The sequence below is a fragment of the Misgurnus anguillicaudatus genome, chromosome 18, assembly GCF_027580225.2.
Source record: "Misgurnus anguillicaudatus chromosome 18, ASM2758022v2, whole genome shotgun sequence".
Taxonomy (NCBI): Eukaryota; Metazoa; Chordata; class Actinopteri; order Cypriniformes; family Cobitidae; genus Misgurnus; species Misgurnus anguillicaudatus.
The window spans coordinates 869,974-891,157 of record NC_073354.2 but is presented as its reverse complement, the minus strand read 5'-3'; the positions used below and the strand labels follow the sequence as shown (position 1 = coordinate 891,157).

General features: G+C 40.2%; 1 protein-coding gene across 2 annotated transcripts in view; it reads right to left on the bottom strand.

Moving 5' to 3' along the window:
* Positions 1-1,854: 1,854 nt before the first annotated feature.
* Positions 1,855-21,184, bottom strand: part of nt5c1bb (5'-nucleotidase, cytosolic IB b) — a 78,427-nt gene continuing 59,097 nt past the window's right edge. Inside the window, exons 4-5 of one of the 2 annotated variants that reach the window (XM_073855479.1) lie at positions 9,782-9,966; positions 1,855-6,967 (exon numbers count right to left, since the gene is read on the bottom strand). In XM_073855479.1, the coding sequence (XP_073711580.1) occupies positions 6,599-6,967; positions 9,782-9,966 (554 nt within the window). In that variant the 3' untranslated portion in view covers positions 1,855-6,598. The remainder of the gene's footprint in view (positions 6,968-9,781; positions 9,967-21,184) is intronic. The other variant, XM_073855478.1, reaches the window with a different exon arrangement.

Here is a 21,184-nt window from a genome sequence, read left to right as displayed (position 1 = left end):
ATGCAGTTTGAAAATACATGTTTGTAGAAAAAGTATATTGTACAATGCACTGATTTTGTTGTTATGCAGTTTCAAAATACAACATGAGTATGTTTAAATGTATTTGTAGTCATCATCACTGATATATCTCTGGCCCCCATGACAAACTAATTGAATAGCCCTATCGTAGACGCTCAACACACAATCATATTCATAAATAGGAAAGAAATGCAATGATATTAGGCTATCAGTGCTGCTGTCGCTCTTTCCTATCGCTTATTTTAAAAATGAGCTTATGATCAATAAAATGCAGCTTATATTTGCTGCTTTTGGTGACGTGAACTCTGGCCTACATTAAAGGTGCAGTGTGTAATTTTTAGAAGGATCTCTTGACAGAAATGCAAAAAAATATACAAAACTATATTATCAGGGGTGTTTAAAGACCTTTCATAATGAACCGTTATGTTTTTATTACTTTAGAATGAGACGTTTTTATCTACATACACCGAGGGTCCCCTTCCATGGAAGTCGCCATTTTGTGCCACCATGTTTCTACAGTCTTAATGGACAAACTTTTTTATTACGTTGTCTCCAATCAAGACATGTTTGTCTGGTGGTGGCTACCGTAGCTTCTCTATGCATTTAAAAAGCAAGGGGTGAGCTGTGAACTGAGCTTTTGGTTGCAATTTGGAACCTCACCACTAGATGCCGCTAAAATTTACACACTGCACCTTTAAGGCTCATGTTTTTAAGATTATCCTAAAGTTCCACTGTGTAGGATCTACTCCCATCTAGCGGTAAAATTCTATATGACAACCAACTGAATATTACTTTCTAGCCCCCCCATTCGGAACGCATTTTAACTCGTATGGTGGCCTGGCCGTGTCATGCCAAGGTTAACATGGCTTCCAGTAGCTACAAAGCAAAAACAATGAAAAAAATGAACAATTTGCAATGTCCTTTGCCTGTGATCTGTCAAAGCACACAGATTTATGTTAAACATGGAAAAAGTCTGATTTTCATGATATGTCCGCTTAAAATCACATACAACAAGCAACCATAAACGTAGCTTAGACACTCCTTTTTCATCGACGCAAGGAAATATATCCCAGGGGCTGTTACACTTGGTATTTTTTAAGATGCGTTTTCGCCGATCGGATCACAAGTGGACAAGAGAGACACATCACTTTTACACTTGGTGTTTAAATCCTTCTCTTTCTGTCCATTTTCGACTGCTTCTCTCCAGATTACTGAGGAGATGGTCTGTGGACGACTCCCTCTCCTGTTATTTAATCATGAGCGGGAGTAATGACGGGTTTAAATGGACACAAACTAATATTATGTCAGTGTCCAATGCTTATGTTTTAAGTAAACATTACATGTCAGTGTATATAAGATATTGGTGAAATAAGATCGCGCAACTTTCACACGCTTGTAAAATGAAACAAAAGACGCGCAGATCAGCGGCGTTAGTTTTATCAATGAAAGGCTAAAAAGAAAAGATGAAAAACATTTATCTCAGTACCTTAGATTACATAAATGGGTGGAGAGATGGCGTGTGGCTGTTTGAACACATTAAACCACATGCGTGTTTACACTAACAAGTGTTATGCATAACCATGCTGTAGTTAGCCAAAGAACTATAAAACTTCAAGTTTACAACATAGACTGTATAGATGTAAACGAATATGCTTAATTACCTGTGGAGAAGATAGAAATAGGCAACTTCGGTGTCCCTTTAGCCCCATCTTGGTAAACTAAATATTACTCCAATATTGACTTTGGTCTGATTGTTTTTCCTGTCACGTTGTCGTTTTAAATCCCCGTTTCGATTCCTTGGCGACGTGTTTTAACCTCTTAAACCCTGAGGACCCAGTCCCGGGGACAAAATTTCGTATTTTGACTCAAATAAAATATTCTTTTAATCTTTAATGGCCCATCATGGACCCCAGTAACACATATGAGATACTGTTTGAAAGCTTAGACTCTCTACTTTCTCCAGATATGCATCACTTTGAGAAATCTTTTACTGTAAGAAAGTTATTTACACTTAATTTACACTATCACCCCCCCCCCCCATAATTTTGTATATGATTTAATATTCACATATTTCATATTTTTCAAGTATGACAAACATGGGCAAGTCTTATATCAAATGAAAGCTCTCATTCTCAGGAATAAGGCTACAGCGTTATTTTTGTTCTATTATTAACACATATCCAACAATAGTTGAATGAATAATGATGTAAAAAATCGTCTTTTGTAAACATATGGGAAAACTGAGTGTGGACTGCCTCAGATAGCACAGATAGCCACAAATAATACACCATCTTTTCTCTTAGGTCCTACTCTAAAAAATGAGTCCATTCACAGCATTTTCTTAGGTTGTGTGCATGAATAATCCCTTGCTATTTATAATATGTGCAAAACAAAAAATTAATATTTATATGAAAAATGTATTTTCGGACACTTCAGTAAAATGAAAATAACTTTTGAATGCGACATGCTAAAGAGATCATTCTTTTTTTGGGTGTTTACTGTCTGCTGCTGGTAACAACCAGAACTGTTTGCAGTCTGCTAGAGCACACAGAACCAGAGTTATACACTATCAAAGGCAGTATTTACAACATAAAAAAAGAAAATTTGGTGTTTCATCATATGAAAAACAACATAAATAACACTATTTGTCACAAACAGCAGCTTTTTATGTAACTTCAAAGGGTTTTCTTTAAAATTATATAAAGAAATTGCATTTATTCCACTGTATGTGGTTATGGGAGCAATTCAAATGTTTTTAGGCAGAAATTGTATACAAAAAGGGTATTATTCCTCCCATCAGTTGGAGTAAAATAACTTTTGCATAGATTATGATAGAGAAAAAAATCTTTTTTCCTCTGTGAGCTGGCAATTGCTGGAATCAAACAAAACTGTCTGCAGGGAGCTGAGGCACCCAGGGCCAGAGTTATACACTTTTAAATAAAAACTTTAGAAAAAAAACATCAAAAAGCGCCTATTTATTTTTGTGTTTATTAGAGGACTGACATCACATACAACCATGTTTAGCACGTTCAACAGTGTTTTATGTAATTTCAAAGGGTTTCCTGTAAAATGATACCAAACACTTGTATGTAAACCTCTGCATGTGGGTATGGGAAGCTTTTGAAATTGGGTAGGCCAAATCCAGGCGAAAATCCCCAAAATAGCTTCAGGGTGGAAGAAGTTAATGTCCTCGAAAATAGGTCTTCAACAGGCTTTCAAATCTGCCTCAAATCAAAGCATTAGATCGCGGGATCATCACGGTGTGCAGCTGTTGTTGAATCAGAAGGATTCAGTCTACAAGGTCGCATATATTCGGGCTGCATACGTCATTAAGCCTGGTTTATTTAAATTAACTGAGCATTACATTCGCAAGTCATAAGCATATTACATCAATTTACAATTAATTAAGAATAATTGTCAGCTTTATAATTGTTAATATTCCGAAATAAGACTGTCTTGATGTCTTGATGACGTATACCGCCTACACATGCAACCTCCAGAGGCTTCAGCTAGCAGCCAGCGTCAGTGTAGTCTGAAAGCGTGAAGCGTTAATAAACTAGATTTATTAGTTTGCAGAGAATGATAACATGGATCTCTTCTTATGCTTTATGAAAATGTTTGCTGAGATCTGCACAGAAATCCTTATGGTGACAAATAATGTCTGTAAGAACTACTGTATTTACTATACCCTGTAAACAACAACAACATACAAGAACAGTGCATATAGAACAGCAAGATATCACTGTAATTGCTGATATAAATGTGTCCAAGAAATACACACTCTTAGTAAATATAGAAATGTGTCACATTGTTTTCAGAAGCATACATTTTGTGTATTTTAAATATTGTTAACGTATGCACCAGCATAAAGTTGAAATGTTTTAGCATCTTAAAGTAGACCTTTTGTATGTACAGTAAATTAGAAACTTATTTCTTAAAAGTAGCTTTATTGACAAAGGCAACAATTTCATCTTCATCATAAAAAAGAATCTGAATATAAAAAGCTACATAATGTAATGAACAGCACTTGTGACTGAGAATGACATATAACAGATTAAATGGGACCTATTATTCAAAATTTACTTTGTGTTTGATCATAAATGTGTCTGCAGCGTGTTTCTTTCTTTCATTCTTCATGCCATTCTAGCATCTATGGCTGTATTCATGCAAGAACTTAATCCATACCCAAGTTGATCCAGACAAATTAATCCATAGGGGGAGGGACAATTTGGTAGCCTGGGTGCCAGCCGATCTTAGCCCCGCCCACAACATTTTAAAAGACGGGAAGATCGGTCTGGGGTTTCTCCGTTGAGGAGCTTCTATGCTAGACCCAAAGCTGGTCGAACCAATCAAATTGTCAGGCCGGGCTTTATACGATGATGGACAGATGATCAACAGTAACTTAATCAACCCCGTCACCAAAGAGCGCGCGTGTTGAATCTTATAACAACGAAATGGCTGCCGCTGTAGAATTCAGATGTGTGGACTGGATTCTGACATTGAGTCTGTTCTAAAAGATATCGATAGAGCATTGATTTTAAAAGAGGAACAAAGAAACATCATTTGTTGATCGGAAAGATGTTTTTGCCATCCTTTCTACGGGATTCTGCAAAAGTTGGTCGCACTTATGGAGGACAAAGTTAAAGAAGCAACTGAAATGGGTATCGCGGCGATGCAACTCGGCATGCACGACGAGATGGATATAATTATCGGTCGTTGCCAGCTTCTTTTCGAAAGCCCGGATGCGTGGCTGCTGAATAAGTGGAGGGACATGCTAGGCTCCGTTATTTTTCAAGCCAACGTAATGGGTATCATCGTGGATGAAGTTCAACTAATGTACAAATGGTAAGAGAAAGTCTTACTGTATGACTTACAATGTTGTGATATAAATGAAATGTTGTAAACATAGTAGGTGTTGAGGTACGTTCGCTAACTCAGACTTAGTATAATCACAATGTTAGTGTCATTGTAGCGACATAACTAGCACAGTTCAGTCAGGCTGCAAAAGACGTAATTTCAACATACGTCACACACTCTGTTGCTCTGATTGGTCATAGGTTTATCCAATTGAGTGCAGAGGCATTTTTCGGTTGAGACACGCCTCATAATCATAGCCCAATGGAGCGACTAGAATTGAGTATGACAACGTCAGGCTAACAATTTGGTATCTTTTGGTATTTTTAAGAAAGACCTAATATGTACCATTAGTAGGGCCCTATAAAATCCGTTTTATTTTTTCCCAAATTCCGTTTTATTTTTTCCCAAATTCCGTTTTCACCGTTTTAATTTTTGCAAATTCCATTTTATCCGTTTTAATTTTTGGCAATTATATTTTTTACCCTTTACTTTTATTTTAGTCATAAAAAGAGTGTGCCTTTAATGTTAATGATTAAAATGTAAATGATTTGGGGAAAAACTGGATAACTTAATGACTATAAAAGATGCATTTACACACGCACATACACACGACCACGCGCGCACACACACAACTCAATTCAATGCATTGTTTAGTGTTGTTGCAGGATGTTACAACAAGGTGTCAAAGCAGTGGTGCCTTCAGAAGTGCCTTAAACACATCAATCCAGCGGAACGCGATCCATATTTTATACACAATCGCTTGAAATGCATATAACTTTACAAACATACACAGGATTACTGATATGACTTAGGACAGCATGAGCGCGCAGCTCTTTGCACGTGCAAGCGAAAGAGCGACAGAGTCAGAGAGCAGCGCCATAATGCAGATGGTTATATTTTAAATGCGAGGGATAGTTAGTTTGCCTCAGCTCGCTTGAAATGCATAAAGCTGAACAAATACATGAGGATTTGTGTTCGCACTTCTGACAGATGCGTGAGCGCGTGCACGTGAGAGAGGTACAGTGAGACAGACGTGGATGAGAGAGTGCATGTATCTTTGCGCTCACCGTGAACAGAGTGTTGACAAAACTTCCAAAATAACAGTTCTCCGGTCACATAAAAGTCATGTGAGACCTGCTCGGAGTAAGTGCTTAGCGTTGAATTTCTTCTTTTTTTCGCTGACGAAAGCAGAGTCGTGGAGAGCCGCTTCGCCATGGTTTCAGGGGTCTGAAACGACGGGAGGGGGCGTGTCGCCCAGATTTACTTCCCCCGGTCTGCATTTCCCCCAGACATACGTTCGTCTCCCACACAAAAACATACTTTTATTCAAAATATGTAAAATTCCGCAAAATTCCGCATTAATACTAGATTCCGTGTTAATTAGCTAATTCCGCGATTCCGTCCGCGATTCCGTGATCGCGGAAATTATAGGGCCCTACATTAGGTACAGATACATTTGGTACCAGAACTAATAATATATCTTTGGTTCCAGTATGTACTTTTGAGGTACTAATAAGCTGAGCGTTTTGAAAGCGTACAGTGTTTTAAAGATATAAACAAAAATAGTTTTTGATCCCACCTGAAAGAGAAATTTAGGGCATGGTGTAATACATGTTGTGTGTTGTATTAGAGCTGAAACTTCACAGACACACTATGTGGAGACCTGAGACTTAGTTTTCTTGTAAAAGGGAGAATAATAGGTCACTTTTAAGAGTGATATCTCTTATTTCTGCTGTTTTTCTGGTTGTTGAATCAGCTCCCCCTTGTTATACTTTTGTCCTATTCCATACGGCACATGGGCAGAAATAGTGCCCATCTCCTTGGCCCCCTCAATATGGAACATCTGGTCATCAAAGAAGATGTGTGGACGTATCTTCTGCAGCAGAGGCCCTTTAGGGGCCCCAGCTAGGAACAAAGCCTCATCTATCTCGAGACCCCAGCTTCTAAGTGTCTTAAGCACACGTGCCCCAGAGCTTGCTGCACTTCTGGCAGTTACTAAAAAGGTGCGAATAGGGCAGTTCAGCCGCTCATTCTTGGCATAGAATTTCTTCTGAAGCTTCCCAAGAGCCTCCAGAAAACACTTAAGAGGGCCCTGTGGAAGCAAAAGTAATGGTCAATTCTGGGGCAACATTAACAATCCACCTTAAGGCCAATTCACACTGACCACAGTAAGAAAAAAGTGAAGCTAGCAGTTTGAGTAATGCTGATGAGTTGGTTATAAGCTGGTGATTTACTACTGATCACAGAACCGACTTTACTGATGAAATGCACATGAGAATCACATGCAATTTATCATGCAGCCCTAATTAGGGTTGCCAACTTTCTGAAATGGAAATAAGGGGGGGAGGGATAGCTGGGTCCGGTGACATGCCCCCACGAAAGAGAATTTTGAGGAAAAAATAACCCCTGAAATGAAGACTTCTGGTGAAAATAGTGGAAACTAATTAATACATTTAGATAAATATATTTCATACAACTTCTTAGGCCTAAATATTTAATGAATAGCAAAGTATGCCTAATAAGTATACACGACTGAACCACATAGATGTGAAATATAAAGGCTATCATGATCATTTTGCCAACAATGAACCATGGTTTTGTTAAGTTTATAATACGCCCTCTTCAAAGACCCCACCCCTTTTTAAACCTTGAGCTATCTAAATCCATAATTATTTAATAAAAAAAACCATCAGAAACGATTGACACATTATGAGACGGGAGGGAGCGGGACACAGGAACAGAGGGAGAGCACTGGAGAGATATATGTGGATTATTAGGCTAAACCTGTACTTTCTCTTTTAATATAATCACTTTCTTATCAACTATATTTGAGTTTTAAAAATCCACATAATTACATACCATATGAGCCTCTGGAGACGACTGATGGACAATGAACCTTGACATTAGTGTTGGGCGATATGCCCTATTTTCAGATCGTCCTATCGTCAGCCTGTGAGATCGGCGATACACGATATTATCGGGGGGCGGGGCAGTAGTTTACTCATTTTTTTATTTGTTAATTTTTTACTCATTATAACAAGTCTTGATGGGTGGACAAAAAAACAAGAGCAACACCGTCATGACCGCAACCTTCTTAAACCTGATGCCATTAATGCGAGCGCGTCATTAAAACCCTATCATGATTACTTAATAACTGTAAAAACATGCATCTGCGCACGCACACACACGTGCGCGCACATAAACAATTCAATGCATTGGTTTAGTGCTGTTGCAGAAGACTACACGTCTCAAGCAGTGGTGCTCTCATGAGGTGCCTTTTTAAACGCATCGGTCCAGCGAAACGCTATCATATTTTAAACACACTCATATATTAAACACGAGGGACGTGTTTCTACAACTCCTTGAAATGCATATCATAAACAGGATTAATACTTAGTGATCTGACTTCAGACAGAGCGCAGCTCTCTGCACGTACCCGGGAGTGAGAGAGAGGCGCTAATATGCAGCGGGTCATATTTTAAACAAAAAGTAAAGTTTGCCTCAGCTCGCATGAAACGCATTAAACTGAACAAATACATAAGGATTACTACTTTAGTTTATGTTTAGACTTCGGACAGACGCGAGAGCGCGTGCACGTGAGACAGAGAGAAGCGCAGCTGCTCATGACGCGGCGCGCTGGATTTTAGTGGTAGAAGGAGACCAAGATGCGCGCATTAATGCAGGTACGTGCAAGAAGGAATTCTCTCTTTACAAGCTCTCCACGTAAAGTGAAGCCAAACCCTCATGTGAGGAAAAGCATGCATTGTGGGTGTTAATATAAAACTATGATGATAATAATAATAATAATAACCATTTGCCAACTATCGTCGTGACTATCGCCATGAAAGCCTGCCATTGGCGATATGTCTGAAGATCGTCGATACACGATACTATCGTCTATCGGCACAACCCTACTTGACATTGCTCCATCCTGTGCCCGCAGCCTCTCGCTCCTCTTGTGATTATCTCCTCATGCGTGCTGCTTAATATCACACACTCCGCCGTGACAAACAGAAAAAACGTGACGGCATATGGTACAATTGGCCTTGTATTCATTGTTCCTCACGCATTCCAGCCACGGGCAGTCATTTTCCCATTCAATTCTGTATTTTTGTGCTCGTTTTTTTTCCCGCCGGCTGCTCGGATGCAGTCATTTTTACATTTCTCGCTGTTGTCACTTGTCGTCATCGTTGCTATGATACGTGACATCACAATGACTAAACGACCAATTAAAAGGGCATTCCCTGATGGGGCTGCAAGATGTTAAAAACGCTACGCTGATCATAGACAAACAGAGGGAGAAATTACCGCACCGCCAGGGTTTTCTTATACAAATGTCTTCGTTCATGGCTGACATATTATAAGCTATGTGTCTGTCATGTATTTGCACTGAATTAATTTTCATAAAATACGGAACAAACTGCGTTCCGTATCAGTTCAATACGGAACAAGAATTTTATGTGTCAAATACGGGACGATTCCGTATTATACGGAACGGTTGGCAACCCTAGCCCTAATCCACACATATTTGCCCATGCCAGCTTCTATGGCTGCATGCAGTTATGTTTATAAAGTAATCAAGCAAATCACATACCTGTGGTATATTATATAGTTGAGTTAAATAAAAAACATAAAAAGCATTTTATACACAGAATCTCAATTTATTTTAAGATGAAGATCGCAATGGGCCAGTTTTCCGGACAGGGTTTAAATTAATCCAATACTAGGCCTTAGTTATATTAGGACATTTAAGCAGTTTTTACATTCAAACCTTACAAAAAACAATACTGGTATGCATCTTGAGACAAAACAATGGCAATGATAGTTTAACCTGGGACTAACTTATCAGACGGCCTTAGGGTGAGTAAATGAAATGCAAATTTAATGCCATGGAGACATACAGTACCTGAGCCAGTGGCTTGTTCTCATGCTGCTTTTCATGTTCAAAGAACGTGTCCAGGCCATGCTTCTTCACAATAATCTCTGACTCATCAGAGAAAATTACAGCATCCCCATCGAAGGCCACGCGAAGTTGAGTGTCAGAGAGCTCCGTCTCCATATCAGGATTGAACATAATGGCTGCTGCTATACCTTAAAGACAAATATGTTTTTAAAGAAAAAAACACCAGACAATGGGTTTATCAAAAAAAGTGTCTAAAAGTGGAAGGTCATTTTCCTACTTAGCCCCTAAGCTCTGGAATGATTTACCAACCGATGTCCGAGAATCAGACACAGTCGATAATTTTAAATCTAGACTTAAAACTTTTCTCTTCAACAAAGCATTCGCATAATTTGTCTAGTAAAAGTACTTAACTCAAAATAGTTATTTGTACGGAACAAAGCACTCGCGGTCATAACACAGACCAACCAAATAAATAAATAAAAACCTTATCTTAACCTATAGTCGGATTGCGATTTCGGAACTTTCGTGTTCTTGTGAATAGTATGCCATACAAACCCGTTTGCCACTGAACCTGCATTAACGACGACAGTGGGGCCTCCAGCCTTAGTCAAACGGGTTGGTTGGTATGGTTGGGTTGTGATTTTGGCATTTTTGTGTGTCTTGTGAATAGTATGCCATACAAACCCGTTTGCCACTGAACCTGCATTAACGACGACAGTGGGGCCTCCAGCCTTAGTCAAACGGTTTGGCACGTATGGTTGGGTTGTGATTTTGGCGCTTTCTTTGTATTGCGAAAAGTATGCCATACAGACCCGTTTGCCACTGAACCTGCATTAACGACGACAGTGGGGCCTCCAGCCTTAGTCAAACGGGTTGACACGTATGGTCAGGTTGCGATGTTGGTGTTTTCTCGTGATCTTGTAAATAGTATGCAATATAGACCCGTTTGCCACTGAACCTGCATTAACGACGACAGTGGGGTTACAGGCCTTAGTCAAACGAGTCGACAGGTTTCATTTTCTCTTAAAAATCGGAAGGTGACCCTTAGTTACCATATATACCGTCGCAGTGGGCCCCCAATTTGCAAAATCCTCAACTGTGGATAATATAATTATGCCGCAATAGTTAGTCTGTCTGAAACTAAGCTGATTAAACCACATCACTGTGTGACATTGCATTACATGTCAACGGCCCCTACGCTAGTATGATTTTGTTTTTCTCTCCCTGTCTCGTCCTCGACCCTGAGGACAATGGGACAAACAGAACCAGTTCCGGTAGATGTGAAAGTCGGCACACCTCTGATCTATTGGTCGTCCCTCAATGTGATGCCCAGCTGATGCCTGACCAACGATCACCGGCAGAACCCGCTTAATCTCCGCTTAATCTCCTTATCCGTTTATATGTGTTTATATACATGTATATCTCCCAAGGGTTTTTCCCTCCTAGGACTTTTTATTTTTTATTTCCTCGGCTAAACAACCCGGGGTTTTTGTTTTTTTTTCTCCTAGGGGGTTTTTTACCCCGGGGAGGTAGCCTGCTTGGGCTTAACTTAGCTTCTTCTCCTAGACGTTACATTAGTAATACGCTCGCTCACAATGTCGAGTCATAGCCACAGCAAATTTGACTGCTTATGCTATTGTGTATTATGTTGTGCTATCTGTCGTTTTTCTGTTTTTCTATTAATGTAAAGCTGCTTTGAAACAATTGAGTATTGTGAAAAGCGCTATATAAATAAAATTGAATTGAATTGAATTGAAAATAACAAAAAAATATTAGAGCACTTTAAATACTCCTTCCAAAGGTAAGTGCGTTCACATGCACAAAACAAGTGGTTATCTATCAAAAGTCAGCTTATTAAAGAAACCTGTTTCATGCGTTTACATGAACGTCAATAAACTGGCTACGCAGAAAACAGCATTTACATGGGATTTGTAAGGTTTCTCAGAGGCAGTGACATCATGTCATTAAAATTTTTTTGGAAAAATCTGGCTGCATCCGAAATCTCTAAAATACTGCCTTCGGAGGCATCAAGGCACGTCCAAATACAATGTTTGGTTTACTTCTTGTCTCCTGAGATAACTTAATCTTCTTGTCCGATAGTTCTATACGTGGCCATGCACGGGGAATGTGACTGGTCGAGCCCGGTCGACTTCGAAAATGGTGGCGAAAAAAGACTGGAGCACAAATTTATTCACTTTTTACACCTTTTGATTGCATTTCTAGCAAGACATTAGTATTTATGTTTTTAAATACTTCATGTCACATGAGTTTTTAAAGGGGACACATTCCATGAAAATCTGACTTTTTACATATTTAAGTGCTACAATTGGGACCCCAACACAGAAAACATGAAAAATACCAACCCTGTAACTTTTTGGTAAGCCTCTCTGCAAGCATGTGAAAAAATAGGTAATTCAGATTTTGTTCGTAATACATATGACATGGGGATAATATTATAATGATACCGCCCCTTCATCTGCACTATCCAACCACCACGTCACCATTTAGTGCGAGGGACAGAGAGAAAGAATGACTGAAAACTTGTGCCTGTATTCCCTAAAACACATACAGTACAATCTTATAACTTATAGTTTTAATCGTCTTTTTAAAAGGTTAAAGATGAGGATTACCATCATGTAAGAGAGAGAGAGAGAGAGAGAGCGAGTGAGAGGAAGCAAGAGAGAGAGAGCAACGCGACTGTATTCACTTTCATCAATATAAGCATAAATATGTTGTTTAATGTGCTTCTCTAAAGGTTCAATTGAATACGAAGAGTCACAAGACAGAGAGTAAGAGACTGACAGAACACCGTGAATGTATTCCCTTATTCATACACAATATAAGCATAAAAATGTTGTTTTATCTGTTTAATCTTAGTTTTTTTCAGTTGCGTTGCTAAGAAACACTGTCTTGTTTACCTATGTCTCACGTGCTGAAATCGTGTTTGTTCCTGTGTGTCCTTGCGTTACTTTCGGCTATTTGTTGTTGATTTTTGTCGGGCGTGGCCTGCTGAGTTCAGTTCACAATTGAAGCAATTATTTAAGCAGTTAGTCCACCCCAGCAGTGGTCGTGGGCAGCCTCGTCTTGTGTACCCCTCCTAGCGTGAAGACTGAAGAGTGAAAAGACCATTGACTCTACCTGCGCAACTCCACCTAACTTTTTATATTTATCTATTTATCTGTCTTTTTCCTCTCTTGCACATTTCCCATTCTTCCATTTTTACTATGTGTTTTCAAATCTCTACTGTCACAACAACTCGTATATCAGTTGTATCACGTTGCCGTCGACGAACTGTTAATAACCTCCGCACACTCTCACCATCCACCACCGCTTCAATGACTTTTCCCATTGGCTTATTGAACTGCCAATCTGCTGTAAACATAGCAGATTTCATTACAGCTATTGCTTCACATTCTGGTCTTTTTGTTCTAGCACTTACTGAGACCTGGATTAAAACAGAGGACACTGCCACTCCGGCTGCCCTCTCCAACAACTACGTTTTCTCCCACAGTCCTCGCACAACAGGAAGGGGTGGAGGGACCGGTCTGCTCATTCCAAAGGACTGGAAATTCCAACAGCAAACACCCTCATGTGACAGCAGCTCTTTCAAGTCACATGTTGTTACTATCATCCACCCTACTAAAATCAATTTTAGTTATCTAAATCGCCCCCCAGGTCAACTTGGAAATTTCTTGGAGGAGTTGGATGTACTTCTGTCTTCATTCCCAGAGGATGGTACTCCTTTAGTGGCACTTGGTGACTTCAACATTCACCTTGAGAAATCACAGGCAGCTGACTTTAACACTCAATTCATTTCTTTCCGCTGGTCCCTTCCCCGCATCATTTAAAAAGGCCTGGATAAACCCACTGCTGCAGAAACCCACACTCAATCCTGCTATGCTAGAGAACTACAGACACGTTTCTCTTCTTCCCTTTATTGCCAAGACTCTTGAACGCATTGTGTTTGACCAGCTCTCCTCTTTCTTCACACAAAAAAACACTGGTGCTGTTCCTAACAGCCTGAAACATGCCTCGGTTTTGCCTAAACTTAAAAAGTCTAGTTTGGATACCACAACTTTAAGTAACTACCGCCCAATTTCAAATCTCCCTTTTATATCTAAACTTTTAGAAAAAGTGGTTCTGAGCCAACTCCAGTCTTTTTTAAATGATTGTCATATTCACGAGAAATTCCAGTCTGGTTTTAAATCACGTCATAGTACGGAATCTGCACTTTTACGAGTTATGAACGATATTCTGTCTACCACTGACACGGCAATTTGTTGCGTTTGTCTTGTTAGACCTTAGCTCCGCTTTTGATCTGGTTGATCATGATATTTTAATCTCTCATCTCGAATCCTGTATAGGTTTAAGGGGTACAGTTCTTGAATGGTTTCGCTCATACCTGTTTAACAGAAGCTTTTCTGTTCGCATTGGGCAACAGAGCTCATCCAAAAACTTGGATCCGGAGTTCCACAGGGCTCAATTCTTGGGCCAGAACTTTTCAAACTATATATGTCACCCCTGGGTTCAATTCTATCTAATCATGGGGTTTCATTTCACCTATACGCTGACGACACCCAAATTTACTTGCCTATGAAGGTGATGACATGTCTGCTTTAAAACCATTATTGGACTGTCTGGATGAAATGTTAGCTTAGTGTAGCGTAGCTTAAGTTCTACCAGGAAACTTGAATGTTACGTCATTCATTTCACAAGGCGCAATCAATCAACCTGAGAGTATATAAGCCTCGTACTCATCTGTCTTTGCGTTCGCAGATACTGATGCCAGCATTTACAATGCTAATGCTAACTAAAGCGTTAGTTACCCGAATCACGCCGATTTAAATGTTGAGTGATTTTATCGGGCATTCTAACTAGTTTCTTGGGATTTTTCATCTCGTTTCGTTTTACCTGCAACATCGCGAGGAGCTCTCACAGAAGGTTAAAGACTTAAAAAGGGAAGTCTGCAAGCTTCATTAAGTGTGTAACCCTGCAGTACACAGAAAAGGATACCACAGGCCGTTTCTTTTTATGAACAGTGCAAGAACATTTGGATGATCTGTAAAGTGTAATATTAATATTGACTGTCGCACACTCTGATCGCCCGCAGCAGATGTCAGTAATCATCATTGATTGGCGAAGCGCCGCACCTGCACGGGTTTGGAAGAATGCCGAAGCTTGTTATCTCCCTCACCACAGGATCTTTGTCTTTCATCTACAATACCAAATGCTCCGCTTATTATTGGTTTTAAACCGTACGCGAATGTTTTGTGAAGCAAAGACATGGAATCGACTTGGATGAACGACTATTGCTCGCGAAAATTTCACACATTAAATACAGCGTGTATGCAATGCATGACATGCTGCAAACAGGCAAATGACGCGGTCTAATGTTTGTGTGTTTCATTGGAATAAGGAATGCGCAAAGTATACGAGCTTCATCTGAACTGTCCCTTTCAGTGTTTCCCTAAAACATCAATAATATAAGGTACTATTTATTCATGTAACAGGTTCTTGCAACGTCCTATACCTGCTACGGTACTACAATGCAAGTTGCTTAATGCCTAACAGTATTCATGCAAACTGTTCATATCAAATGCAAATATTCACGTTAGATCTTCACTCACCTGACCCTAATTACAGACTTTAAGGATACGGGGATACGCTATTTTACGAACTTTAAATCTTATGGTAGGACACACCATTTATATCATTGGAGAATAAATCCTGGTCATACAGCGGAAAGTTTTCAAGCACACATTTTGTTGCTGAGCAAATCGTAAGTGTGTGTGTGTGTGGTCGAATGGCAACAGTAATGCATATTGTCAATTTTATTGAGCACGGGGTTCAGCATAAATGTTTCCATCTAAAGCTTTGTGCTTTAAGATCTTCAGTTATTTATGCACATGTATAAAGTACGAGAATGCATCAACTTTTACCTGTATACTTTTCAAATGAGACTTTATTCCAGATCTCAGTCAACTTCTTATCCGAGCTCGGTTGCGTTGAACATCCCATCTATTTATTTGGATTATCTTCTCCTAAGGTAAGCTCTCTTATTTATTATACTGGATTGGCTGATAGTGCACGGTACATGCTTTTACAACCGAAAGATGGCAATGACTATGTCTTACAGCGCAATATGGAGATGGAGCTGAGGTTGTGTCCTTAATACAATTAAAACGTGCATTGGTGTTATTCCTGAGGGCTTGCCATTGTTTTGATCGGTGTGCATTCTGCGGATGTCTCAACAAAGTTGAGCCTGTAAACCCTTATGTTGAGTTGTTTGTATGCAGTAGACCTCACTTAAAGTTGAAAAACGTGCGCCTTGCCTCTTCAAGAATACAACAGGTTGCATCAGTTTAAACCATTAAGTGCATTGTGCTTTATTTGCGACGCAGGCGCACAGAATATGCGTATGGATAGGCTACAGCGGATGTCTGGATACTGGTTTGAAGATGTAATGTGTCTGCTAGCTTTAAATCACATCACGTAATTCCTATTTTAAGTGCTGTTGAACGTTGGCAACGTATGTTTCACCCGAAATGGTGGTGCACCAGCTATACAGAATACAAACACAATTCCTTCTTGTTTTAGCATGGAACCCAATGGAAAAATGTCTAAATATTTCTTCGAGTGGTGTTATGTTTGAATATGGTGGTGTTCGATTATCTATGTGTTTCACTATTTAATTCTAATCATCATATGCTGTTTTAATGAATTCCAACATGACTGGAGAATAGGAATGCATCTGAAATAACTTGTTTCTAATTTAATTCAATGTTTCGTTTAAAGCCTGGAATATACCACAGGATTTTTGCACTCTGACTAGATTATAGCAGCAAACGCATTGTGCGGTGATCATGCTGAATTTCTGACACTGTCAGAAAACTATTGTAGGCTATCTTGGACGCAAGACCAGGAAAACGTCCGTCTTTGAACTTCTCCCACCGTACGACACTGTACCACCGACGAAGAGCCACGATCATAGAAATCGTGATGATTGTTTCACGATGGAAATCTTTCGTCTGGGAAAGCCAAAAATCATGCAGTTATAATTATAAATGAGGACTTTACAAGGAACTTTGTCTGGAATTAGAAGCGTACAATCTACTTACTCTGCATCCTCAAGAAAATAGCGAAACATGCATCAACTTTCCATATAACCACATTACACCGGCTGCTAGGATTTAAAACATTATAACAGTGCAGCTGCTTACATGAGGCAAGCTATTTTAAAACTATATACATGTTTTTACACAGACTACGGACATGCAGTTCTATAAGTGCTTTATTTTCAGTGCCTGTATTACCATCAGGGCTCTTTATCGATTTCCAGGAACTCTAATTGCATACGGCTGCAAGGATTTAAACATGCATAATTGCTACATGTACAAGAAATTAGCTTTCGTTAGCACTGGGCCGTGCACACTTGCCGCGTGCACGCAGGTTGTCACGTTTCACGTCCGCGGTCATGTATGGTGCGGACTTCGATCGTTTCTGGATTGCCAGTGTGGCGGAGGATCTTCTTTCAACAAATAATTCAGAACTTCTTAAGTGCATATCATGTAAGACTATTTGCACAAAACTGTTACGTTTAATCATGCTATTATGGTTAGTCAAAATTTAAGCTGTAAACTTTCATCTAGAAGGCTATTACTTTCGGAGTACGTCCATCTATCAACTGCACAGCCCTACTGATACCGCTCCTCAGTTTTTGGGGGGTCTTAATTTACATCGTAAACGGAGAATTTTATATAATCATCTGTGTGTCATGGCGAAGCAAGCAAGACAAGGCAACGGATCCAAATGCTATGGTTTATTTCTTAAACCCAAAAGTGCACAAAGCAGAACCAGAATGAAGACCAGAATACAGGACTAAAAAGATGACGGCAAACTATACTCGACAAAGGACAACTGAAACACAAGGACTGTATATATTCATGTGGGTAAACAAGATATCAAGACACACCTGGGGAAACAATCTAGAACAAGGACCAACGAACTACAAGAACTACAGACATGGATGACATTACAGAACTTCAAATAAAGAGTACAGGACTGGGGAAACCCAAGACACGACAGACACCGTGCAATCTTTAGCATCAGTCAGATTTGTTTGTAACCATCTAATCTTCTCCCTACTTTTATAATGACAATATAAAAGCATGTATACTTCAATTGTCTCTCTTCATCAGGAGCCGCGCTCCTAATTTCACTGTGTGCAGGAAACCACTATGACAGTCAATTGAATATAGGCAAGCAGTAATCAAGGTATGTTTAAGCAAACTACTGGTGGTGGTGGTGGTGGTGTATTTAACCATGCTAAATCATGGCCTTTGCCATTTATATCATTTCTCACTCTGGCATAACATGCCTTCTGCGGCCTACGCGGCCTCTCTGCTATCAAGCCTAACGTGGCAGCCCTCTACGGATATCCTCTACTGCTGATATTATGGTCGACATTTACGGACATGTTAATGGTATGTACCTTTTGTCTATACTGGTGGTGGTGAATCTATTGCAAGCTAACCTGTTGGCTTTTCCTACTGGGCATATCGTTGCCTTCTACGGCCTATGCGGCCTATCTAACCCTGGCATATCTCTGCCCTCCATGGCCTACACAGCCTCTCTCAACACGGCATATCGTTGCCTTCTATGGGCATGCGGCCTTTCTTACTCGGCATATCGTTGCTTTCTATGGCCTACGCGGCCAATCTCTGTCTGGCATATCGTTGCCTGCTATGGCCTACGCGGCCTATTTCTCTGGCATATCGTTGCCTTCCAAAGGCCTACGCGGCCTTTTCCCACTAGGCATATCGTTGCCTTCTAAAGCCTACTTGGCTTTTCCCACTAGGCATATTGTTGCCTTCTACGGCCTACGCGGCCTACTTCTCCAGTCTCTCTCCAGCCTATCTCAATCTGGCATATCGTTGCCTTCTATGGCCTACGCGGCCTATTTCTCTGGAATATCGTTGCCTTCCAAAGGCCTATGCGGCCTTTTCCCACTAGGCATATCGTTGCCTTCTCTGGCCTACGCGGCCTATCTCTATCTGGCATATCGTTGCCTTCTAAAGCCTACGCGGCCTTTTCCCATTGAAGCATATCGTTGCTTTCTACGGCCTACGCGGCCTATCTCTCCAGCCTATCTCTCTCTGGCATATTGCTGCCTTCTACGGCCTAAGCGGCAATCCCATGGCCTCTCACGGCATCCGTCAATGTCAGTGGATAACAATTTCTCTTATCTCTGTTTCAGGAACCTCTAAGAAACACTGGTGGGTACCGATCATCGTTACCAATTTTTGGGGATTAGATTCTGGCCTGTCTTCATCTTCAGACAGGAACCGCAAGAATCTGTGACCCCCGAATTTGAACTATGGTCGGGGCCTACGCCAAAGAACTATACTGTGTTACATTTCAACCTTGGTTGCTAACTACTGTTAAATAAACTCATATCAATTCTTAACCTATCTTCGAGTCTTTCTGGTAGAAATGTTAGCTTAGCGTAGCGTAGCTTAAGTTCTACCAGGAAACTTGAATGTTACGTCATTCATTTCACAAGGCGCAATCAATCAACCTGAGAGTATATAAGCCTCGTACTCATCTGTCTTTGCGTTCGCAGATACTGATGCCAGCATTTACAACCCACCCTCCCTACCACCATCACCAGGTCGGTTCCGTCCATACTCGAGGGGGATTAGATTCTGGCCTGTCTTCATCTTCAGACAGGAACCGCAAGAATCCGTGACCCCCGTATTTGAACTATGGTCGGGGCCTACGCCAAAGAACTATACTGTGTTACATTCCAACCTTGGTTGCTAACTACTGTTAAATAAACTCATATCAATTCTTAACCTATCTTCGAGTCTTTCTGGTAGAACTTAAAAAATCTGGCAACTTTTTGAGTTTAAATGAAAAAAAACTTAAATTATTTTGTTTGGCCCCAATGATCGTAGTACGCATGGCGTTAACCTTCAATCACTGTCACCATACAGCACCAACTGTGTTCGGAACCTGGGAGTCTGGATTGACAACAACATTAAATTTGAAAAGCAGATAAGTGCTGTAGTAAAGTCCTGTTTCTTTCATCTCCATCTATTAGCTAAGGTTAAGCCTTTTTTGCCTGGCAAGCACTTTGAGATGCTTTCGTTACATCCAGACTGGACTACTGTAACTCCTTATATATCGGTATTTCTCAGAAATACATGAACCATCTTCCAAGTAGTCCAAAATGCAGCTGCACGACTCCTCAAAGGTAAACGTAAATTCAACCATATTACACCAGTTCTGATCTCGCTTCATTGGCTACCGGTTAAATTTCGAATAGACTATAAAGTTTTACTTTTTGTTTTTAAGTCTCTACAAAACCAAGCTCCCCAGAACTTATCTGAACTGATTCATCCAGTCTCCCAGTCAAGATCACTTAGATCGGGCGATTCCAATCTACTATCTATCCCTCAAACCAGGCTCAAAAATAGAGGTGACTGTGCTTTTGGAGTCTATGGACCGAAGCTATGGAATAGCCTACCTCTTCACATTAGATATGCCCAAACCCTGTCACTTTTTAAAACTTCCCTTAAAAAACTTATTTCTTCTCAAAAGCTTTTAATATACCTTGATGTCTCTTGTCATCCGCCTATGCTGTGTCTCTTGTCTGATGTCCTGTGTTTCTCGTATTGTATTTTTCTCCTCGCCTTGTCAAGCACTTTGGTCAACGCAAGTTGTTTTTAAAAACGTGCTATACAAATAAAATTGTATTGTATTGTATTGTAAAAAAAACCTCCTGGATAGCAATCAGTCTGGTTTCAAAAGCAGTCAGTCCACTGAAACTATGTTCCAAATCTTCTGTGCTGACCTTACTGGATCTATCTGCTGCTTTTGACATGGTCAATCACCACATCCTCCAGCAGACCCTCATGACTATGGGTGTCTCTGACACAGCGCTTCTATGGTTCAAGTCGTACCTCTCAGGTAGGTCATATCCTGGAGAGGTGATGACTCCGAACCAACGGCTATGTTTATAACTGTAAGCCTCGAACAACTGGCCGCGGAGGAGGTGTAGCTGTACTCTATAATGAGAAATGGAAAGTCCTTTGTTTATCTCTGCCAGATTATACCTCTTTCGAAGTGCTCGCTATGCAAATTAAAGGGGCAACGCCAACGATTATTGCAACTCTATATCGTCCTCCTAAGGCAAATACTTTATTCATACAGGAATTCTCTGCCTTGCTAACATATTTGTGTGCCCTGACAAACAATGTTATGCTGTTAGGTGATTTTAATATTCACGCCGATTGTACGACTTGCACACTTACGAAGGACTTTCTACACTGTTTGGACAGTTTCGGGATAAAACAATATATAAATGCTCCAACCCATATAAAAGGGCACACACTGGATCTTGTA